At 47.4% G+C, this 24,904-nt stretch overlaps 1 protein-coding gene across 1 annotated transcript in view; it reads left to right on the forward strand.

Annotated features, from left to right (window-relative positions):
* plekhn1 (pleckstrin homology domain containing N1) overlaps positions 1 to 24,904 on the forward strand; it is a 50,501-nt gene that overhangs the window by 18,684 nt on the left and 6,913 nt on the right. The window contains exons 3-16 of the mRNA XM_033047787.1: positions 1,890 to 2,036; positions 3,280 to 3,360; positions 4,632 to 4,719; positions 7,766 to 7,905; positions 12,142 to 12,291; positions 13,452 to 13,532; positions 14,344 to 14,422; positions 15,145 to 15,299; positions 15,608 to 15,841; positions 18,735 to 18,956; positions 19,893 to 20,126; positions 20,889 to 21,098; positions 22,198 to 22,422; positions 24,762 to 24,810. Of these exons, the coding sequence (XP_032903678.1) occupies positions 1,890 to 2,036; positions 3,280 to 3,360; positions 4,632 to 4,719; positions 7,766 to 7,905; positions 12,142 to 12,291; positions 13,452 to 13,532; positions 14,344 to 14,422; positions 15,145 to 15,299; positions 15,608 to 15,841; positions 18,735 to 18,956; positions 19,893 to 20,126; positions 20,889 to 21,098; positions 22,198 to 22,422; positions 24,762 to 24,810 (2,095 nt within the window). The remainder of the gene's footprint in view (positions 1 to 1,889; positions 2,037 to 3,279; positions 3,361 to 4,631; positions 4,720 to 7,765; positions 7,906 to 12,141; positions 12,292 to 13,451; positions 13,533 to 14,343; positions 14,423 to 15,144; positions 15,300 to 15,607; positions 15,842 to 18,734; positions 18,957 to 19,892; positions 20,127 to 20,888; positions 21,099 to 22,197; positions 22,423 to 24,761; positions 24,811 to 24,904) is intronic.

A 24,904-nucleotide genomic window follows, 5' to 3' on the forward strand; every position in this document is an offset into this window, starting at 1 on the left:
TCTCAGAGCAATGGAATGAGAGCTGGATAATGGGATTGGGTCTAAATGCAAGGGCTGAATTCCTAGTTCATTTGAATCATTAATCCTCCTTTGAATTTAAAATAAAAACCAAACAAGTTTCACACATTGTGGTGATACCTGTTAGTTATGAACATGAACTGAAGAGCCTTCCTAAATTCCATGGGCTTGGCGAACCATAGAGAGAGGAAGCACCTAAATAGGCCATTCGGCCTGCCGTTTTCATACTGACCCTCAACACCCATTTACACTAACATTACTTTAACTCGTTTTAGTCTCTCCATATTCCCATGAGTTCATCTAGATTCTACCATTCACCTGCAGTTCAATGGTTCTATATTGCCAGGAATGCACTGCAGAGTTAAATTGTTTTTGCACAGCTCACACATGCACGAGTCACAATATTTTGGCGCCATTTACAAAACGGAGCAAGTTAAAAGCCCGGTCCAAGTGCTCGATGTTCTGTAGCGGCCGAGATCCTCTTAAGCCCCAGGCTGCTGCAGGGTCTCCTTGACCGGTTTGGCCCGCAGACCGACGTCCTCTCTCCTCGCCCGACCGCCTGGGGTGCCAACCTCGAAGGCACTGGTGGCAATACCCTGTTGCCTCTCCTACTTGCCCACCCCTTGCATCTGTGGTCGCCAGCAGTCTTGAGGCTCTTGAGGGCAATGGTAAGAGAATTGTTACCGTCAACTTAATAATAATAATAATGGATGGGATTTATATAGCGCCTTTCTAATACTCAAGGTGCTTTACATCGCATTATTCATTCACTCCTCGGTCACACTCGGTGGTGGTAAGCTACTTCTGTAGCCACAGCTGCCCTGGGGCAGACTGACGGAAGCGTGGCTGCCAATCTGCGCCTACGGCCCCTCCGACCACCACCAATCACTCACACACATTTACACACAGGCAAAGGTGGGTGAAGTGTCTTGCCCAAGGACACAACGACAGTATGCACTCCAAGCGGGATTCGAACCGGCTACCTTCCGGTTGCCAGCCGAACACTTAGCCCATTGTGCCATCTGTCGTCCCAACTTAGACCGAATTAGTGGCACTCCGCAATGGTGTATTTCTGGGGCTTGAGACTTTTGAATTTTATTATTAGTTCAATTCAGGGTTGTTTTTTAGTTTTTATTATGTTGGGGAAATTGAGTGTTTTCATCTCGAGATGCATCAACCTTCAGTTTCTATGGTTGAACCCAACTTGAAATCAGTACAAGTAACCGTGGTAAACATCACTCACTCTCTTGACTAGGATAATTTCCTTAAAGTAATCCTAGGCATCTCTCGTATATTGTTCCATTTCCGTACGCACTTTAATTCTTCTGGCCGTTTTCATTGCCGTCGTACTGCTGACCAAACTTCAGGCTGATAGGTGACACGAGAGACTGCAGGTGCTGGAATCTTGAGCAAAAGACAAAGTGCTGGAGGCACGCCGTGGGTTCGGCAGCACCTGCGTAGGGAGATGCTGCCCAACCAATTGAGTTGGTCCAGTCCTTTGTTCTGTTATAAATCGGCAGGTTAATTCCAATACCAAATATCTTTGTTTAGTATGCAATGGTTGGCATATTCAAGAGGAGAAGAGAAGACATTGTGTTGGGCTGGGATTGATTACCAAATAATTGAAGAGCCTATGTATAGCAAGGAACTGCAGATGCTGGTTTAAACCAAAGATAGACACAAAATGCTGGAGTAACTCCGCAGGACAGGCAGCATCTAGAGAGAAGGAATGGGTGATGTTTTTGGATCGAGACCCTTCTTCAGACTCCAAGATTGATTTGTGATTAATCCCACTGCTGATTGTCTGGTGAACTGTGGAACTTTTTATCTGAACTCTTTTATCTGATCTTTTATTTATTTTTTATCACCAGGCAACAGAGCAAAATGATCAATGTGAAACAGAGAGAACCCTACTCTCCAGTTCCATCAAGGAATGGGATCAAAGTGGGATGAAGCAGGAAGATTTGGGGAAAATGATCCATTGCTCCAAGGTCAAGATCAGTCGCCACTCCTGCAAGGTAAGAAGTCTTAAATGAAGCACAAAGATGCAAAGTGCTAGAGTAACTCAATGGATCGGGCAACATCTGTGGAGAACATGCATAGGTGACATTTTGGATCTGGTCCTTTCTTCAGACCCAATGAAACGTCACCTATCCATCTCCTCCAAGAGAAAGTGCCTGACCTGCTGAGTTACTCCACCGCTGTGTTTTTTTTTGTTGTAAACTGGCATCTGCAGTTCCTTGTGTCTACATGGAGCACGGATGTTTCTAATTGACTGATTTCATGTATGGGAAGTCCGGTGGAAAGTGCCTAAATATTGGGAATGTTCAATGGGAAATGGCGGAGGGAAGGCGAATCAGACCAGGACGCAGGATCTAAGTCTTGATATTTTAGGTTTTTGACTCTGTTGTCAGCACTCTTTCATGAGTCGGAGTAATGTTCATAATTCATAAGTTATAGGAGCAGAATTAGGCCATTCGGCCCATTGGCTACTCCACCATTAAATCATGGCTGATCTATCATTCCTCTTAACCACATTCTCCGGCCTTCTCCCCATGACCCCTGACGCCGTAGTAATCAAGAATCTGTCAATCCCTACCTTAAAAATTGCTATTGATGGCCTCCGCAGCCTTCTGTGGCAATGAATTCCACATATTCACCACCCTCTGACTAAAGAAATTCCTCCTCGTCTCCTTTCAAAAGTACGTTCTTTTATTCTGAAGCTATTGCCTTTGGCCCTGGACATTGCCTTTGGCCCTGGACATTGCCTTTGGCCCTGGACATTGCCTTTGGCCCTGGACATTGCCTTTGGCCCTGGGCCGAAGGGTCTGCTCCATGCTGCATTACTAAACCAAACTAAACCAAATGAAGCAAGTGACGGGATGTGCAAGAAGGAACTGCAGGTGCTGTTTTTTTTCACACCGAAGGTAGACACAAAGTGCTGGAGTAACTCAGCGGGTCAGGCAGCATCTCTGGAGACGAGGAATAGGTGGGAAGGTTTGACAGCTCTACACAATTACTCATCGACAACTAAAATTCTTTAAATGTAAGTTTAGAACTTGTGTGTTATTTTATTAAGTGTGGGATTTCATAGACTGATTGTTCCAGAGAAACTTGAGCTCTTAATTTAAACCAACAGAAGATCTAACCCCAGTCACTTGCGTCTGGTGTAGTGTGTTGAAATTTGTTCGCTGAGTGTGTTCCAATACAGTGTTTAGTTTGGTGGCTGCTGCTGACAAAGGGATCTGTCTCTCCTTGCAGGATATCTATGACAGACGTTTGGTGCTCTTCCCAAACCACCTGCTTATTCTCTCCGAAGACTTCCATGGTTTCACTTATCAGGTAATTCTTAGTTAAACTTGACAATGGAGTTATTTATTATTCTTTCATGGGTGTAAGCCTTGCAGGCAAAGCAGTCCGCGCCCTTCCCCAACTGCCTTCTACCTTGAGCAGCTGCAGTCATAGCGGTGAACAGGTTTGGTGTGGTTTAGAGGCACGGCATGAGAACAGACCTTTGCTCACCTGATGGTAGACACAAAGCTGGAGCAAATCAGCAGCTCAGACAGCGCCTCTGGAGAAAAGGAATAGGTGATGTTTCGGGTTGAGACCCCTCTGCAACATCCAGGTTTAGGAACAGCTGCTTCCCCTCAGCCATCAGACTAAACTCAACTCAAACAACAATCTGAACTTTCTTGCACTTTATATGCTTATTTATGTGTGTTGCTGCATCTCTAAAACTAAATTTGGGACAATTTACAAAGATCAATTAACCTACAAACCCAAACATAGAGTGATAGTGTGGAAACAGGCCCAACCTATGTCCCCTGGTCCTCGATTCCCCTACCCTGGGCAAAAGACTCTGTGCATCTACCCAATCTATTCATCTCATGATTTTGTACACCTCTGGAAGATCTCCCCTCATCCTCCTGTGCTCCATAGAATAGAGACCCAGCCTACTCAACCTCTCCCTATAGCTCACACCCACTGGTCCTGGCATCATCCTCGTAAATCTTTTCTGCACTCTTTCAAGCATGACAATATCTTTCCTATAACATGGTGCCCAGAACTGAACACAATATTCTAAATGCAGTCTCACCAACATCTTATACAACTGCAATATGACCTCCCAACGTCTATGCTCAATACTCTGACTGATGAAGGCCAAAGTACCAAAAGCCTTTTTGACCACCTTATCTACCTGCGACTCCAACTTCAAGGAACCACACACCGTGCCAAAATAAAGCAAGACGTTAGTGCAACAATATAATTCAGAATTTATTTTTTAGATCGCAGTTCAAGAGATGGTCTATAATGGTCCTTTGTCAGGATAGGATCAAGGTTGTGTAAGGATGGTTTAAGAACCTGGCTTGTTGGAATGTAGCTGTTCTTGCTCTTGGTGGTGTGGGACTTGAGGTTTTTGTACCTCCTGCCTGAGGGTGGCAATGAGAAGAGGGCATGGCCCTCGGGATGGTGGGCACCCTTGATGATGGATGCTGCCTGCTCTATTGAGACTGTGGCTCTTGTGGATGGGTTTTTGATGATGGGGAGGGCTGTGCCTGTGATGGACCTACCAGAAGCTATATGCAACTCCATCTTCTCCATTCTATTGACAGGGGATGCTGCCTTTAGCGGGGATCTCGGTGCACGCTGTGGACAGATCGGGCGACACTTTAGGCCAGCGCCACGCATTTCAAATAACAGGTGAGCAGCAATGAAGGTACCATTCCACTTTATCCAGAGCGGCACAGTGGCACAGCAGGTAGAGCTGCTGCCTCGCAGCGCCAGGGACCTGGGTTCGATGCTGACCGCAGGTGCTGTCTGTGTGGACTTTGCACGTTCTCCCTTTGACCGCGTGCGTTTCATCCGGGTGCTCCGGTTTCCTCCCATGTCCCAAAGACATGCAGGTTTGCAGATGAATTGGCCTGTGTAAATTGAAAATATTGCCCCTAATGGGTGCAAAAATAGCATCACCTACAACTAGTGTGATCAGGTGATTAATTTATTTAGCGAATGCAAAGTCCTTTAGCCAAGCAGTTGCCTCTTGATCTGCTGTATGAAGGGTGACAAGTCCTCCTTTGAGTCTTTGTTGAGGGCATGCTTCAATGATGTGTTGCATTGTTTGCTGCTCTCCACAAGCACACCATGGGGTTGGACTGCTGCCCCATTTGTGAAGGCTGGCCAAGCAGGGGCCATGTCCAGTCCTGAATCTATTCAGCGTCGTCCACTGCTTCCTTGGGAGATTGGTGCCAGGGACCGGTAGGGTGGGGTCTGACACCAGATGTTTATTTGGGACGTCCTTGGACTCCCATTCCCTTTTCCAAGCTGATTGGATGGTGAAATCAGCTGGTGGTGGGTTCTTCCAAATTGGTCGTCTAGATGGAAGTCGAGCAGTGGGTGGGTTGAAGATGTCCATGTGAATTGGCAGGTGAGGGGAGTTTTTGGTCTTTTGGAGCATCCTTTGAGTGAGGACTACTCGCCGGATGTGTGGAGGGGCTATGTTGGATAGGACAGGGAGCCAGGGGAGTGGTGTTGAGCGGATTGTTCCTGTGATGATCCTCATTGTTGAGTTCAATTGGGTATCCACATGGTGTGTGTGGGATGACCTGGACCAAACAGGGGCACAATATTCGGCTGAAGAAAATGCAAGGGCTAGTGCTGAAATGCGCAGTGTGGGGGCTGCTGCCCCCCACTTTGAGCCAGCAAGCTTACTGAGGAGATTGTTTCTGGACTTCACCTTAGCTGCTGTTCTTTTAAGATGTTCCTTGAAGGATAGGGTCCTGTCAAGGGTCACTCCGAGGTAGGTTGGAGTGGGGGCATACTTCAGTTTGGTCCTCAGGTGATTAATGGTGAGCATGGACTCGCTGGACCAAAAGGCCCGTTTCCTTACCGTATCCTTAAACTAAGCTAAATCAAGAAATCCTTTATAATTGAAGCATTAAGCATTCGTTAAATATCATAGTGAGCAGAGATTTTACAGCAAAAGTTTCTGTTTAAAGAGTGATTGGATCTGTCTGTAGTGCTGGCCCCAAATTTTTGTTTAAACATAACTCATGCAGTTAGATTCCCTGGTGTCCATTAATCACGGAGACCTTATCAATTATTGCTTTCATCGTGGTTGTGTCGAGATGATTCATATTTTTGCAAATGTATTGCGTCATATCAGTTACACAGAGCATGAGTCGGTCTTGGTGATGACAACTTTGGCCAGTGATTTGCAAAATTAATCCTAGATGGATGTGCAAACTGTAAAATAACCGTCAAGAGTGTTTTATTGTCGTGTGACCCAGATAGAACAATGAAATTCTTACTCGCTGCAGCACTACAGAATATGTAAACAGTACACTGTAAACAATATATTAAACGAGAGAGAAAAACGTTCAGTGTCTGTGTGTATGTATGTGTGTGTGTGTGTGTGTGTATATATGTATATATTTTGTGTGTGTATATGTACACATGCATTTATCTATATAGACACACACGTACACGTAAATAAACAAACAATAATAGTTCAAAAAGACAAAACCAATTCTATGTCATTCAGAGCTTATTTGGAGGTTGCCGTGTTTAATAGCCTGATGGCTGAAGGGAAGAAGCTGTCCCTGCACTAGAGCGTAGTTTGAGGCTGGAATCTTATCTCGCAATTGCGACGATGATGCAAAAACACTTGAGGACTGTCCTTGTTGGTCAGTGTTTATTTTGAGCTCCTCTGTGTGACTGGGGTCTTGTAATCTGCTGAATGATCCCTTATCTTGTAGAACTCCAGTTGTTCAGTAACTCGCTTAGCCTGCTCAGTGGTACATTAGTAACCAGCTCTCAGCTGGTCTCAAACAAAGAGCCAATTTGTACAACAATTTGTAGATAGACACAAAATACTTGAGTAACTCGGGGGGTCGGGCAGCATCTCTGGAGAAAAGGAATGGGATGATGTTTTGGGTCAGAGCCCTTCTTCAGACCTTATTTAAGTCTGAAGAAGGGCTTAAACCCGAAACGCCACCTATACAGTGTTCTGAATGACAAAGGTTCAGGATGGGATGGCAGATGATTGCTCTGAATGACCACCCACCCTACAATCAGTCTGAAGAAAGGTCCCATCCCAAAGCGTCATCTGTCCATTCTCTCCAAAGATGCAGCCTGACCCGCTGAGTTGCTCCAGCACTTTACATTTTGTTCAAGTACCCAGCATCTGCAGTTCCTTGTGTCTCCAAGATAGTTTCTGTAAAGTTAATCCTCAAACTGTCTGAATACTCTTAGACCTATCTGGTTCACTAATGGAAGAGATGCTGTAATCCATGTCCGGTAATTCATATGACTCCAGACTCGTTTAGTATAGAGATACAGTGCGGAAACAGACCCTTTGACCCACTGAGTCCGCACTGACCAGCGATCCCCGCACATTAACACTGCCCTACACCAGGGACAATTTTGCATTTATGCCAAGCCAGTTAATCTACGAACCTGTGCGTTTTTGGAGTGTGGGTGAAAACCGGAGATCTCGCAGGTCACGGGGAGATTGTACAAGCTCTGTACAGATAGCACCCGTAGACAGGATCAAACCCAGGCCCCTGGCCCTGTAAGGCAGCAACTCAGCTGCTGCACTCCCCTCATTGATGTGGTGGACTTGGACTTGGCCTAAGAGGCGATCAGGAGGTGGACAATAAATAACGTTCTTGCATCTGATGCCCATGTACTCATCAACAACATGCTGCTTTCTATCTGATCATCCACCTACCACTTATTGTGATTCCAGGCCCATTGCTACACCCTTTTACTGTTTACTGCTCAACTAAAGAGGAAGTGAAGGAATGGCTTTATTACCTTGGAAGGCAGAGGCATGAGAGCAGAAAGATACCAGGAACATCTCGGGTACCCACGTCGAGGAATACTAATGTAAGTATCATTTCAGCTGTCTCTTCACAGGAATGTGGGGGATTCTTGCTTTGAGGAACTGGGATCCGGAGCAGATCACCTCCAGCACAATAATGGCTGTGAGTTCAGGGGAGAACCAGAGACAGAGGGCGTTTCTTGCAACTAATACATGTGACTAATTGCAAAGCAGTAATAGAGCCCTCTAAACCTATCCTATCCGTGCACCTGTCCAAATGTTTCTTAAACACTGCGGTAGTCTCAACTAACTCCTCCGGCAGCCCGTTTCATATACCCACCACCCACCACCCACCACCCTATTTTCCTCGTGACACCAACATGTTCATGGTGGCGCAGCGGTAGAGTTGCTGCCTTACAGCGCCAGGGACCCAGGTTCGATCCTGACTACGGGTGCTGTCTGTACGGAGTTTGTACGTTCTCCCCATGACCTGCGTGCGTTTTCTCCGAGATCTCCAGTTTCCTCCCACACTCCAAAGACGTACAGGTTTGTAGGTTAATTGGTTTTAGTAAAGATTGTAAATTGAAAATTGTCCCTAGTGTGTGTCGGATAATGCTAGTGTGCGGGGATCGTTGGTCGGTGGGCCGAAGGGCCTGTTTCCATGCTGTATCTCCAAACTAAACTAAAGTCCACCGGCTCAGACTAAATGGCCCAGACAGAGTGGCAGGTTTCAGGAGAAAACTAATCACGTGCTGGTGTGTGCAAGGGGGTCAAGTATGTTTTACCCTGAGGTGGTGTTTGCCTATAAACTCGGGAACCTGAGCCCTGCTATGCCCGAGGCCTCTTTCTCACAAAGACCGGTCTCCCCTGCAAACCGGCCTTATCTCCGGTTTCCTTTGTGGCGAACTTAAGCACAAGGCAAGCCTTTCCACGGCTCGGATTACTGAGCCTTCCATCAGCTCTCCACCTTAAATGACTTTGCCGGCTATTTGAGAAGAGCAGAAAGAAGATTATTCTAGGTGTGTCGTCCATGAAGTATCTTCCATTGTCACTGCCGGGGTATGGGAAGCGGTAAAGAAACGGGTGCATCAGTTATTTATGTGGCCCTGATGTATCAATAACTAGTTCTTTGCTGCAACTACTGCAAGGTTCTCAAGGTAATCCGCAGGCTGCCATGCATCATTGTTTTTTTTTTTTCAATCGGGAACTATTGTGGCCTTGAACCACAGGGAACTCGATACCACAATGGGCTACAGTGTGGATGTGAGCAGTTCTGCAGAGCAAATGTAGTTTAATTTATATAGACACCAAATGCTGGAGTAACTCAGCGGGCCAGACAGCATCTCTGGAGGGAAGGAATGGATGAAGTTTCGGGTCGAGACCCTTGTTCAAACTGAGAGTCAGGGGCGATGATGTTTAGAGATATGGAAGGGTAAGGTGTGAAAACGACAGATCAAAGCAGATGATTCTAAGGAAATGCAGAATGGTTCATTGTTGGCTGAGGGGAAGGTGACAACGTGGCATACAATCAGCAATATTTAATCAGGAGGACAGTAAAACTAGTCTGAGAACTAGGCCGGGGGAGGTACAGATCATATGTATCGAGGTACAGTGAAAAGCTTTTGCGTGCTAACCAGTCAGAGGAAATACTGTACATGATTACAATCGAGCCATCCACAGCGTGCAGATACATGATAAAGGGAATAACGTTTAGTGTAGGGTAAAGCCCAGTAAAGTCCAGTTGACGATAGTCCGAGGGTCTCCAGTTAGGTAGATTGTAGCTCGAGACCAATGGCGATGGTTGATTAGAATCGGAGAGACTCCGGGAACTGCAATTGCTGGAATCCTGAGCAAAACACAAAGTGCTGGAGGAACTGATAGTCGGGCAGCAGAGTGGAGGAAATGGACAGGCAACAATAGCATGGTTCAGCCCATCATCCGAGATGCCACCTATCCATTTACCTCCGCAGATGCTGCCTGGCCTGCTGAGTTCCTCATGCACTTGGTGTTTTCCTCAAGATTCCAGCATCAGCAGTCTCTTAAGACTTTAGAGACACAGCATGGAAACGGGTCCTATTGCCCACCGAGTCCGCACCGACCAATGGTCACCCCGCACACTAGCACAGTTCTACGCACAAATAAAAGTCACGCGGTCACAGGGCGAACATGCAAACTCCGTACAGACAGCACCTGTAGTCAGGATGGAACCCGGGTCTCTGGCGCTGTAAGGCAGCAACTCTACCCCCGCCTCTTATGTCAGCCTGGCATCTACATTGGCTTCTGATTACACGGGGCCCATCTGTGCCCCTCCCCCATTCTTCCCCAGTGCCCTTGTACATGTTTCTCACAAGTGCCCACCTGATTTTCTCTTGAACATACTGATGGATTCAGATCACCAGCTCACTGGGCAGCAGGTTCCTCGTATCTGAAGAAGGGTCTCGACCCGAAACGTCACCTATTCCTTCACTCCATAGATGCTGCCTCACCCACTGAGTTTCTCCAGCTTTTTTTTTTTTTTTGTCTACGTTCAATTTTTTCCAGCATCTGCAGTTCCTTCTTAGAAACAAGTGGGGCACATTAACATCACCTTGACAGGGCCACATCTCTGGCAATGCTGTACCCCCTTGTGTTTTGTGGTCGGATTCCCCAGGTTTAACACTATAGTCTGCAGCTGAGATTGAAGCTGTAACTTTATTTTTCTGTATATTTAAAAACTCTTTTAAAATTTCCCAGTGTCATAATAAGTAGTATCTTGTACACAGCTGATCCTGACTCATTGATTACCAGCGCAACATTGAAGCTGTAACAATTTAACCATGACGTTGGTGTAATTCAATGATTGGTACCACACAGTCAAATACTAGTGTCACAGGTAATTACTCACCTGCTGAGACACTGTCCCGACTGGGTCATTTGGTGACATTTGTGGCATTCAATTAAAGTGTGATTACTTCCTGTCTACCTCTTGGATAATAGGTATGCCAATTACTAGTTTTTTTTTTTTTAACGTTATCTATCACTTGCTGAAATCCCGCCTCATTCAGAATTGTAGTTCTGATGCTACAATCGCCCAGAGTACGGGCGGCATGGTGGGGCAGCGGTAGAGTTGCTGCCTTTCAGCGCCAGAGACCCTGGTTCGATCCTGACTACAGGTGCTTGTTTGTATGAAGTTTGTGTGTTCTCCCCGTGACCTCCGTGGGTTTCCTCCGGGAGCTCTGGTTTCCTCCCACACTCTAAAGACGTAGAGGTTTGTAGCGCAAACAGAAGCATAGAAAATAGGTGCAGGACTATGCCATTAGGCCCTTCTAGCCAGCACCGCCATGGCTGATCATCCTAAATCAGTATCCCGTTCCTGCCTTCACCCCATATCCTTTGATTCCGTTAGCCCTAAGAGCTATATATTTTGCATAGTGTGGATCGTGATACAGTGTGGAAACAGGCCCTTCGGCCCAACTTGCCTACACCGGCCAACATGTCCCAGCTACACTAGTCCCACCTACCTGCGTTTAGTCCATATCCCTCCAAACCTGTCCTATCCATGTATCCGTCTAACTGTTTCATAAATGTTGGGATAGTCCCAGTCTCAACTTCCTCCTGTGATAGCATGTTCTATACACCCACCTCCCTTTGTGTGGAAAAAGTTACCCTTCAGATTCCCATTAAATCTTTTCCCCTTCACCTTAAACCTTTGTCCTCTGGTCCTCGATTCGCCTACTCTGGGCAAGAGACTCTGCCTGATCTATCTCCCTCATGATGTTATCCATTTTCCAGGGTGGATAGTGCCTGGGACTTACTGCCAGGAGTGGTAGTGGACACGGGTATGATAGTAGAATTAAAGAGACTTCAGGATAGGCAAGGGAATAGAGGGACGTGGATTATGTGTAGGGTGGAGTTGCTGATACAGGTTTAAACCAAAGACAGACACAAATAGCTGGAGTAACTCAGCGGGCCAGGCAGCATCTCAGGAGAGAAGGAATAGATGACGTTTTGGGTCGAGAAATGTCTGAAGAAAGGTCTCGACCCGAAACGTCACCTATTCCTTCTCTCCAGAGATGATGCCTGACCCACTACGTTACTCCAGCATTTTGTGCCGGTCTTCGATATGGGTTATGTGGAGTCGGTCTGGGCTTCATGTTTGGCACAGGTATTGCGTGCCAAGGGGCCTGTTCCTGTGCTGTGCTGCTCTATGTCCGATGTTCAGGTCCACTATTATACAGCTCAATGTTTATTTCTGAGCCTCAGCATCCACAGTTATTTTGTTTTAATGTGCCATGAGTAATTCACAAGTTTGTTTCACACAGAGCAACTCCCTGCGACTACGCCGTCAAAACGTGGACTGGAAGACTGTGGTGCTGAGCCAGTCGATTCACGGAGGCGAGAGGACGCGCATCGGCTCCCTGGGTGAGATCATCTGGATATCAGAAGCATCGCTGCAGCATTTACCTTCTCAGGTACACGCATCTGGGCTAACAGTGTCGCTGTTGGGCAGGGCTGCCAGCTCCGTGCATGTGGTCCTACCTCCAGCTGCCTTGCTTCAACCTTCTCTACAATCCTCTAGACCAGGGGTTGTCAACCTTGTTCTGCGTAGGGGCCGGGACGCATGTCTGTGAGCGGATGGCGGGCCACATCTATCACGTGTACACATGGATCCTGCCCCGGATGGCAGGCATCAAATCACGTGTTCGCAGAAGGTGGACAAAAATGCTGGAGAAACTCAGTGGGTGAGGCAGCTTCATGCAATCCTTGCATGTCTCACTCTGAATTTCTCCAGCATTTTTCCAGCATCTGCAGTTCTTTCTTAAACGTGTTCGCAGAAGGTGCGCCGCCGTGCTGGCGGCTTTGCGCAGGATGCGGTGCAGCCAGAGCTCGGCCGGGCCGGACGAATACGGGAAACAAAATCCGCCTGCGGGCCGGATGATTTCGGGTTACGGGCCGCATTCGGCCCGCGGGCCGTAGGTTGCCGACCCTTGCTCTAGACTCCAGGATGAACCTGAAGTCTTTCAAACCCATCTCCTTCAGTTTGAGCGTGCGGAGGGGACTCATTAGGACGTTGCCAAGATTTGAGAGTGGTAGTTTCAAGAGAGATCTGTTTGGTTGGTCTGAAGAAGGCTCTCGACCCGAAACATCACCCATTCCTTCTCTCCAGAGATGCTGCCTGTCCCGTTGAGTTACTCCAGCATTTTGTGTCCATCTTCGGTTTAAACCAGCATCTGCAGTTCCTTCCTGTGCTCTGTTTGGTTTGCTGTCCCTTGAACATGGGATACTGAAGGATAACCATATAGATGTTTATGAACTAATGAGGAACTTGGATGGGATAGACAGTGAGAATCTTTTTCCCAGGACGTACACACAATGTTAGAAAGAATCTGCACTTGAACCTGGATCCTGGATCTTGCGGTTCTCGGGCTCCTACACCAAGAGTGAAACGATAGTGTGGCCAGGGTGGTGTGGGTCTCTGATGATGCTGGCTGCCTTCCTGAGGCACCGACCCCTGTACATCCCTTCAGTGATGGGGAGGTCGGTACCCGTGATGGACAGGGCAGTGTTCAAATGGTCTACGCCTGCTTCATGTTTGTAATGACAACTGTGTTGTGTGCGTCTCTGTCTGCAGGAGAAACACGATCGTCTCTTGGTCCTCTTCCCCGCAACGCTCCTCATCCTGTCGCAGGAAGACCGTGCCCTTTATTACAAGGTAAGCAGCGGCCCCCAACACACCCCATCACCTCTGGAGAATTTCTCTCTAGCCATTTGCCGCACGCTCTGAGGTTCTCCAACATCTATTCAAAGGGGATATTTTGTAGTCCACAAGCTGGGTGGGGGTGGGGAACCGATGATTTAAAAAAAATGGGCTGAGGGGAGCGGCACGGTGGCGCAGCAGCAGAGTTGCTGCCTTACAGCGCCCGACCCCCATGTTCGATCCTGACTACGTGTGCTGTCTGTATGGAGTTTGCACGTTCTCCCTGTGACCACGTGGGCTTTCACCAGGTGCTTTAGTTTCCTCCCACACTCCAACGACGTGCGGCTCTGTAGGGTCATTGGCTTCTGTAAATGGTAAATTGCCCCTAGTATGTAGGATAGTGCTAGTGTACGGGGTGAATGTTAGTTGGTGCGAACCCAGAGGGCCAAATGGCTTGTTTTCATGCTGTATCTCTGAAGTCTAAAAGTCTAAAGTTTAAAGAGAGACTGGAAAGACATTCATCCTAGAACAGCATTAGTGTGCAAGGGTTGCTGGTCGGCGTGGGTTCGGTGACTGAAGGGCCTGTTTCTGCGCTGTATCTCTAAAGTAAACTAAACAAAACTAAAATCCTGGATCTACATCCTCACCAACATTGTGGGCGTACCAACACCGCGAACTGTAGCCGTTCAACAAGGCAGCGCATCACCACCTTATCAAGGACAATTAAATGCTGGCACAGCCTGCAAGGACCACTACTTTCTTTTAAATGAATGGAAAAGAACATGTATTTTTAAATTTGTTTATTCTATGTTGTGCTGTTTTACAGGGGGAGCTTTCTCTCAACGCTGTAACAATATCTGAACACGAAGCATCAGAGAATAATTCAAGGACATTGATTATCGAAGGTAGGTGGAGTAATAATGTCCACATTCTACAGTAGCGACTTGTACCACTGTTTCTTCAACACGGCTTCACGTTTTTAGGGTTAGATTTATTATTGCCACCAGTGCCGAGGTACAGTGAAAAACCTTGTTTGCATGCCATCCAAGCAGATCAAATATTCAATGCGTAAATACAATCAGTTCAGAGTACATTAGATAGCAAAGGGGAAGATACAGAGTGCAAAATATAGTTCAGAATACACAGCATTGCAGCACATCACTCGTGCGAGAAGATGTATTGAGCAAGTATAAAGGTTTAGTGTTAGAGTTGAGGTCCTCTGAGGGAGCGCTGTATGTATTGTTAGATCTATGGATCACTGTATTTAGCACTGATGTGAAGCACTTTGGTCCACGAGAGTAGTTTTTAAATGTGCAATAGAAATAAAATTGACTTGACTTGATAGTGTGGAAACTGGCTCTTCAGCCCACCAAGTCCATGCTGACCTGCAATCACCCTTACACTAGTTAAAGATTTATTTTGCATACAGCAAAACTATCGCCATGCATGAGCTGCATGCATAACCCCCCGGTTAGACCAGAATGTACAGGGCAGCCACTGAGTCTGTATGCAAGAGGCGCTATTTTGTCCTGCGTCTCTCAGCCCTGTACTGCATGTTCCACACAGCACCGCCAAGTCACTAACTCCTTCATCTTTCCCTGCCTCTCCTGCCCCTGTGCTTCTGCAGGTAGAATGATCAACCAGATCGTGGTGACCTGCCCAAGTGGGACAGTGCATCGGAGCCTCATTCACCAGCTCCACTCCGCGGGGGTCACCGTCCACCAATCCTCACCATTCACTACGGGAGGGGGTGGTAAACGCTCGGTGCGATGTAAAGACCAGGTAGGTGCCGCTGGTGATCTGTGCAAAAACATCCGACGGGCAGAATGCCTGCAAACCGTTCACTATCTACATAGGAGAATGATTTTTGTTCTTTGAAACATAATGCCTTCCCTAATTTAGCCATTCTCAGTAGGAATAGTAAGCATATTCTAATGTCAGTTATTTGCATGTAACTTTATTCACTGTCTCATTGTCAGGAGAATATGTCGTTCGCCATTGTTCAGTCAATCCAACTAATTTCTATAGTTAAAAAGATGTTGCTGCGTTATCTATTGCTTCTCATTGACTGAAACGTTTTTCGCTTTCAGTTTGCAGACAAGAGTAATCCTTTGCTGGGATCACAAGCAGTCGACATCAGCCCGGGACAAGTGTACGGAGTCTTCACCTTTCCCAAAAAGCCGATTGAAATGATCTCTGTCTCGGAGGATCTCCCCGCGCTGGTTGCCGAGACGGAGCGGTGCCTCTCCCCTGACTATTCCGAGCCCTACACTCCCCCGCCATCACGACTCTCTGCACCGCCCGCCCATTCGATGCTCCCGCCCGTAAGTATGCATCCGTTTACGCAGTCGCGCGAGCGCCACTCCACAACTTTACGCGAACATTGCTGAGAATGTTTCCTTTTAATTATCAACGTGGAAAGCTGACGAGTTACTTGGCTATTCACCACTTCCTACAGGGAAAATCCCCAAAGTTCACGATGCCTGGCTGACATCACAAACAGCAGATGCTGAAATATTGAGCAAGGCAAGTTGGGAGGTCATGTTGCAGTTAGATAAGACGTTGGTGAGGCCACAATTTGCATATTGGGTTCAGTTCTGGGCACCATGTACATAAGGTCATGAGTGATAGGAGCAGAATTAGGCCATTCGGCCCATCAAGTCTACTCTGCCATTCAATCATGGCTGATCTATCCCTCCTAATCCCATTCTCCTGTCTTCTCCCCATAACCTCTGATGCCCGTATAAATCAAGAAACTATCTATCTCTGCCTTAACTTGGCCTCCACAGTGACTTGGCCTCCACAGTGTTCTTTGGCAATTAATTTCACAGATTTGCCCCTCACTGTCTAAAGAAATTCCTCTTCACCTCTATCCCTTAATTCTGAGGCCATGACCTCTAGTCCTAGTCGCTCACTAGTGGAAACATCTTCTCCACGTCCACTCTATCCAAGTCTTTCACTATTTGGTACTTTTCAATGAGGTCCCCCCTCATTTTTCTAAACTCCAGCGAGTACGGGCCCAGTGCCATCAAATGCTCATCATATGTTAATCCACTCATTCCTGGGATAATTCTTGTAACCCTCCTCTGGACTCTCGCAAGAGCCAGCACATCCTTCCTCAGATATGGTGCCCAAATGTTATAGGAAAGATGTTGTCAAGCTGGAAAGAGTGCAGAGAGTTACAAGGATGTTGCCAGGACTCGGGGCTCTGAGCTACAGGGAGAGGCCAAGCAGGCTAAGACTCTATTCCGTGAAGTGCAGGAGGATGAGGGGTGATCTTATAGAGGTGAGCAAAATCATGAGAGGAATAGATCGGGTAGACTCACAGATGCTTTTCCCCAGAGTCACAGAATCCTGAACCAGAGGACAGAGGTTTAAAGTGAGGGGGGGATGAATTAATAGGAACCTTAGGGGTAACCTTTGCTCGGAGGTGGTGGTGGTGGGTGTATGGAACAAGCTGCCAGAGGAGGAAGTTGAGCCGGGTAGTAATACAAACTGGTACATGGAAAGGGCGGGTTTGGAGGGATATGGGCCAAACGCAGGCAGGTGGGACTAGTGTAGATGGGACATGTTGGTCGGTGTGGGCAAGTTGGGCTGAAGAGCCTGTTTCCACACTGTATGACTATGACACAAATCTGCAAGGGCAACTTAGCGGGTCAGGCAGCATCTGTGGAGGGGGGATGGTCAGATGTGTACGAAGGAACCGCAGATGCTGGTTTAAACTGAAAATGGACACAAAAAAGCTGGGGTAACTCAGCGGGACAGGCAGCATCTCTGGAGAGAAGGAATGGGTGACTTTTCGGGTGGAGACTGAAGAAGGGTCTTGACCCGAAAAGTCACCCATTCCTTCTCTCCAGAGATTCTTGATGGTTTTGGCACAGAAGGGTCCCGAACTGAAATGGTACTGGTCCATTCCCTCCACGGATGCTGCCTGACCCGCTGGGTTCCTCCAGCGCTTTGTGTTTTACTCAATGACTTGCTGAGTTAATTGACGACTATGTTGTAGATAACCTGTCTACACATTGCAGCATTGAAATCCTCGACCAGTTAATCTCTTTTGAGTTTGTTGTTTGGAAGGAAAAGTACTGCGAGAATTCCGTTCAGATGGTGTTTCTGCCAACTCCAGCTACTCTTGCAGGACAGTCAGAGTTGAGTTAAACGTCTCACCCAGGGGCGAATGAGTAGGCCAGCAAGTGGAAAGCGCACCTCGACCAAAAAAAGTGATCAATATTTTTAACCAAAAGCATGAACCAGGGGATATTGAAAGTAAACACAGAACATGGATCAATACAGCACAGAAAAGGGCACTTTGTTCCACTGTTCCTATCCTTGTATCCCTCTTGTCGTCACACCTTCCCCAGCCAACAATGGACCATTATGGACTCCACCCTTCCAGGGGTCATCTGTTGCCGACCCTTGACTTGTCCTGGCTTTTTCTCGCCTCCAGTTTTTTTCCGCTCCACCCTCTGCCCCCCCCCCCCCCCACCTCTACTTCCCCACCTTCACCTCCATTTTCTCCAGAGATGCTGCCTGACCCACTGAATTACTCCAGCACTTTGTGCCTATGATCTGTGTTGTCTTCTTCCAATGCTTTGTTCTGCTCAAGATTCCTCGAGTAACCACGGCATTCCCTCTCTCTCTATCCCTCCCCCACCCGTCGCACCAGCTTCTAGTTTTCACCCAATAAACAGCTAACAAGTGGCCTGTTTCCTTTATCTTTGTTACTTTTTTTGTATATCTTTCATTCATTGTTCTTTATCTCTCTCTCTCAATCTCTCATTACCTTTAACCCTAACCAGTCTGAAGAAGGGTCGTGACCCAAAACGTCACCAGAGATACTGCCTGTCCCGCTGAGTTACTCCAGCTTTTTGTGTCTATCTTTGGATTAAACCAGCACCTGCAGTTCCTTCCTACAGCATTTGCAGTTCCTTGTGTCTTAATGTCGACTGTACCAACATAGACACATAGAAAATAGGTGCAGAGGTTGGCCATTTGGCCCTTCAAGCCATTCAATATGATCATGGCTGATCATCCAGGTTCAGTACCCCATTCCTGCTTTCTCCCCATATCCCTTGAGTCTGTTAGCCCTAAGAGCAATATCTAAATCTCTCTTGACAAACATCCAGTGAATTGGCCTCCACTGCCTTCTGTGGCAGAGAGTTCCACAGATTATCTTCGAGTGTTGCGATGGTTTGGTCATGTTGTTCTCTCGCTCAGTTTGCAGACAAGCACAAGTCTTCACCTCTGCCGGCATGGGGAGCCTCTATGGTGCCAGCGGGCCGCAAGCTGCATGCTTTGTCCCAGCCTCCACCCTTGCCCAGCGCTGCATCGGACAAGCTGCTCGTGACGGGAAACCGCCGTTCCTTTGGCTACGCAGAACCATTTGCCGCTCCGACGACAGAGGCGGCCGTTCCCGTGGACACGTTTACCCGCCCACACGTGAGTTCAGGGTCAACGCTGACATTGTTGAAGGGGTTGGTTTATTATTGCCATGTACACTGAGGTACAGAGAAAAGCTTTTGGTTGCATGCTATCCAGTCAGCGGAAAGGCTATACGTGATTACAAGTGTACAGGGTTAAGGGGCTAGCGTTTAGTGCAGGGTGAAGCCCGATTAAAGATAGTCCGAGGGCCTCCAATGAAGTAGATGGTAGGTCAGGACTGCGGTGATAGAATGGGTTCAGTTGCCAGGGAGGGGGGAGGGAGAGTGAAGGAAGGAACAAAACAGACCCTTCGGCCCACCAAGTCCATGCCGACCAGTGAGCCCCATACACTAATTCTATCCTACACATTAGGGACAAATTACAGAAGCCAATTAATGAACTGTACACTGCAAGGGTTGTTCCCCCCCCCCCCCCCCCTCCATCGATGAACTGTACATTGCAAGGGCCCGGAAGCGAGCGGGTAAGATCATCTCTGACCACTCTCACCCTGCCCACAAACTCTTTGAACCACTTCCCTCTGGAAGGCAACTCCGGACTGTCAAAGCTGCCGCAGCCAGACATATAAACAGCTTTTTTTCCACGAGCAGTAGCTCTACTCAACAGCTGAAAGACTGTAGCCTCCTTGTGCTCTGGTATTTTATTTCATTCTTCACATGTTTAAATTATAATGTTTATTTTTAATTTTCTGCTGTATATAGTGTTGTTACTCACGAGCGAAGCACCAGGGCAAATTCCTTGTATGTATACATACTTGGCTAATAAATTTATTCAATTCAATTAACCTGCAAACATGCACGCCTTTGGAATCTCTTTGTCTTTGTGGCTCCAATGATTCTTGTATAACATTTTATTAACTTAATGTCTGTGATTTGTTTGTTATGAAATATTATAGTTTTGGCCAATGAGTTAACACAAATCTATCTTTAATGACAGTCTATCGACACCAGGGATCCTTTAATGAATTGGGAACAAAATACCAATAGGACGTCGGGGTCCGATATCTCCCGGCCATCTCGTGTCTCGTCACAACTCGGCAACACCACGGCTAACCATGGTTTACCTGACGGTGAATGTTTAAGCAACCCCCTGTCTCCAACCTACGCCGAGCCCTACATGCCATTTAAGCTACAACCAGCCCCACCAGCAAAACCCCTCTGGCTTCGAGAGGTAAGCAAAGCTTCACCAGTGTCTCAGTTGTGCCTTGGTCAATTATACATTGCTTCTTTGACCTTGAAGATAGGAGTGATTGAAATATCGAGAGAACTAAGTACGATACGGGTCGACCACAGATTTTCTGGCATTTGGTGGTCCGGCACTGGACAAAATTACCAGAGAGCGCTCTTAAAGTCGCCGTAGGGGCTAGCGGAATCGAGGGATATGGGGAGAAGGCAGGCACGGGTTACTGATTGTGGATGATCAGCCATGATCACAATGAATGGCGGTGCTGGCTCGAAGGGCCAAATGGCCTCCTCCTGCACCTATTTTCTATGTTTCTATTAGTGCTGATTTAGTTTGGTTTTAGTTTAGAGGTGCAGTGTGGAAGCAAGCCCTTCGGCCCATTGAGTCCGTGCTGACCAGCCATCACCCTGTACACTAGCACTATCCTACACTCTGGGGACAATTTACCATCTTTCCTGAAACCGATCAACCTTTGGAGCGTGGGAGGAAACCGGAGCACCTGGAGAAAACCCATGTGGTCACTGGGGGGGGGAAAGTACAAACTCAGTGCAGACAGCACCTGTAGCCGGGATCGAACACAGGTTTCCGGTGCTGTAGGTGGCAACTCTACTCCTGCGCCACTGTGCCGATCTGAGTATTTGTGCTGTTTTTATTTCAGATTGCCAGCATCATATTGTCAAAGTCTAAAACTCTAGTAAAGTTCTTTGCAAAATCCGTACAGGGACAATGAATAATTTTCTTGCCTTTCAGCCTGTGATCCGACACAGTTCTTCATGCTTACCGGCCTGGGGGTGCGATCAGGACCTGCCTCTGCGGAAGACCCTGGCTTTGTCACAGCTGCCCAGTTCCTCCAGCTGTGCTTTGAGGAGGGACCACTACTCGCTGAGAGCTGGCCAGCAGGCTGCCCCTTTACCACCAGTGTACGCCAAGCCCTTCGCAGCACGACTCTCCGCTGCGGCTGTAAGTACATTTCCGACGGATACACGTTGTAACTAATGCGGTTTGGGTTCAGCTGCTTGCTGCCCATACTGCCGCCGGTAACTGATCAACATGGACAGAATGCTGGATAAAAGGGACTTCACCCATTCCTTCTCTCCAGAGATGCTGCCTGCCCTGCTGGGTTACTCCAGCATTTTGTGTCTATCTTAGGAATACAGGTGCATGGTTCCCCAGAAGTGACGAGTTAGATGGGCAGAATGGTGAAGAAGCCATTCGGCGCACTGGCCTTCATTGGGCAGGGTGTTGAGTACAGAAGATGGGATATTATGATGGAGTGGTACAAGTCGTTGGTGAGACAACATTTGGACGACCCTGTGCAGTTCTGGTCTCCCAGCTATAGCAAGGATGTCATTAAGTGGAAAGGTCACTGAAGAGATTCACCAGTTATAGAAGCAAACTTTTAAAAGCCATTTTGGGCAATTACATGGATAGGGCAGGTTTAGAGGGATATGGACCAAATGCAGGCAATCTCTACTAGCACAGAGGGCTATATTGGCTGGCATGGACAAGGTGGAGTGAAGAGCCTGTTACCATGGTGTACAGCTCCATCAGTCTATGACTCTGTGAGTCTGACTCTTCATGTGATGTGAGGTTGATGCATTTCCTCCAGCCAACAATAGATAACTTTAATCATCCCACGATTCTAATCTCGCCCATCAATGAACTCGGCCATAAATATGCGAACCATCCCTGGTTAAAGGACAGCAGGAAGTGGTTTAGTCATCTGCAAAGTTTGAGGTTTGCTAACACAACACAAATTCATACATCATACTTGAATTAGCAGGTGGCTTAATGGTATAAGCTTCTCATCGCCAATGCATTGTTGTTCTTCAGGCAATTTAGTGTATGGCTGGTTATTAACCACTTAATTCCGCAATAGACTGAAGTCTCTGGTAAATCCTTTTTTAACTTTTGACTTTAGAGATACAGATGGGACAAGTGTAGATGTGACATGCTGGTCAGTGTGGGCAAGGTGGGCCGAAGGGCCTGTTTCCATGCTGTCTGACTATAAAATTGTAGAACAAAATACTTAAGGTATTATTTTTCTTTTTATTTGTAGACCTTCAAACAAGGTGATTTATCGAGTACGGACCATTGGAGCAACAGGCGACCATCAGCAGAGTCTAGACCATCTCTGCCATCGGGTTCTGGATCAGAAAGCAGCTCCTGTGCACACGTGAATGGGGAGCCCTCCTGTGATCCCCTATCTCCTATGTATGCTGAACCCTACCATTCTTTCCAGTATCAGTCAGTGCCTCTCCCGGACCACTTCTGGATGAGGGATGTGAGTATCAAGCGGACAGTCACGTTGACGGTCGCCAATGCAGCCATTGGGATCAAATCGGCTAAATCATTGCACACAAATGTGGCGCAGCGGTGGAGTTGCTGCCTTATAGCACCAGAGACCGGGTTCGATCCTGACTGCAAGTGCTGTCTGTATGGAGTTTGCACGTTCTCCCCGTGACCACACGGGTTTCCTCCCACATTCCAAAGACATGTAGATTAATTGGCTTCTGTAAATTGTCCCCGGTTTGTGTAGAATAGAACTAGTGTGCTGGGTGGTTGCTGGTTGGCGCAGACTCAGTGGGCCGAATGGCCCGTTTCCACGCTGTATCTCTAAAATGTCGCCTCCTGTTTCCTCCTCAAAGTCCCTCTTTAACCAATGTTGCTATTTGAACACTCTCCTGTTCCCTGCATTGTCCATTGCAGGGCTAAGTTTGACCCACTGATCCATTGACAATCGTTTTTTGTGATAAGGTAAATGGAGGCTGCAAACAGCAGCATGGAAAGCATGAGACTAGCAACAATCCCAGTGGACAACACATTGGATGGTCTTCATTTGTTTTTTCTCTCTCCATTAGTTCCAGTGCTGAGTTTAATGTTTCCAACAGTAACCGGGTCTCGCGCTTGGAGTCACAGAGTGATACAGTGTGGAAACGGGCCCTTCGGCCCAACTTGCCCACACTGGCTGACGTGTTCCATCTACACTAGTCCCACCTGCCCGCATGTGGTCCATATCCCTCCAAACCTGTCCTGTCCATGAACCTGCCTAACCGTTTCTTAAATGTTGTGATAGTCCCAGCCTCAACTACCTCCTCTGGCAGCTTGTTCCATCCACCCACCGCCCTTTGTGTGAAAACGTTATCCTTCAGATTACTATTAAATCTTTTCCCCTCTCACCTTAAACCTATGTCCTCTGGGCTTCCATGCGCAAGAGCTCCTGTATGTTGCTGTAATCTGATTGCCATGGCAACTACATTTGGGGTTTGAGGAAAGACGATGGGGAAAGTGAGAGTGATGTGAATGGCCACCCTTCCTTCCCATGAAGGACCCTGAGCCACAAACACCATCGAGCAACTGTGGGGTGAAACCTCCAAGTGTCCAGAGGCTGGCGACAAGGTCTCGCACTGTGGTGCGTTTCAGAGCCGCTGCAATCCTTGCCAGGGAATACCTGAAGCAAAAATGCAGCAAATGTAAACAATGGCAGTGGAGTCTGCACCAAAACTATGAAACCTCAGGGAAAACCTCAATTACATTTCAATGCTGTCATGCCCCTTGTTTTCAAAGATGGAACCAAAATGCTGGGGTAACTCAGCGGGACAGGCAGCATCTCTGGAGAGAAGGAATGGGCGACGTTTCGGGTCGAGCCCCTTCTCCTCGTTTTACTTTAGCTTTGTTTAGTTTAGAGATACACCGCAGAAACAGGCTCTTCGATCCACCGAGTCTGCGCCAACCAGTGATCCACACACATTAACACTATCCTACACACTAGGGACAATTTCCGCTTCATCCAAAGCCTATTAACCTTCAAACCTGTACGTATTTTGGAATGCGGGAAGAACAGTGGAGCACCCTGAGATGACCCACGCGGCTCATGGGAAGAGCGTACAAACTCCGTACAGGCAGCACCCGTAGTCGGGATCGAAACCGGGCCTCTGGTGCTGTAAGGCAGCAACTCTACCGATGCGCCGCCTGTACTCTGATATAAATTCAGGTTATAAGTTGAGCATTATCACACCAAGTCCCTTTGGTGAGAATAGCCATCCTGAATGTTTAAATGACAACAATTTAATTTGAAAATGATCAGGAAGACAGCCATTGTGCTGGAATGAATTACACCTTGGACATGACACAAAAATGCTGGAGTAACTCAGCGGGACAGGCAGCTTCTCTGGAGAGAAGGAATATGTTCGGGAGGAGACCCTTCTTCAGAGTCTCCTTTGGGTGACGTTTCGGGTCAAGACCCTTCTTCAGAGTCTGAAGAAGGGTCTTGGCCCGAAACGTCACCCATTCCTACTATCCAGAGATGCTGCCTGTTCTGCTGAGACTCCAGCATTTTGTGTCTATCTTCGGTGTAAACCAGCATCTGCAGTTCCTTCCTACGCGTTGGATATGTCTGGTCCAGTTTCCATGTGAAGGTTTTCTGGTAAATTTGCAGCGAAATGTGGATGAAATGAGTTATGTATGATATGCGCACGAGGAATGAATAAACGATGGGTCCAACTATTCTGCTTCTATGTTAGTAAATATCTTCTGAACGAGAGGCTTGTAGACACAATCATGTTGATTATTTAAAGCACTGTTTATTCAACGCTGTTCTGAAACATCCCTCGTCTTTTGCAGGAAGTATCCAGGGAAGGAAGTTCTGAGTTTCCTGTCCATTGCTCCAAAGGTACAAAACCCCCTTAAAAAGTGATGAATAATTTTGCCGTAAGGTGCGCCTTCCAATAGACTGGATCATGATGTTTTGACCGATGGGCTAGGGA

This window comes from Amblyraja radiata, chromosome 31 (genome assembly GCF_010909765.2).
Source record: "Amblyraja radiata isolate CabotCenter1 chromosome 31, sAmbRad1.1.pri, whole genome shotgun sequence".
NCBI classification, from domain to species: domain Eukaryota; kingdom Metazoa; phylum Chordata; class Chondrichthyes; order Rajiformes; family Rajidae; genus Amblyraja; species Amblyraja radiata.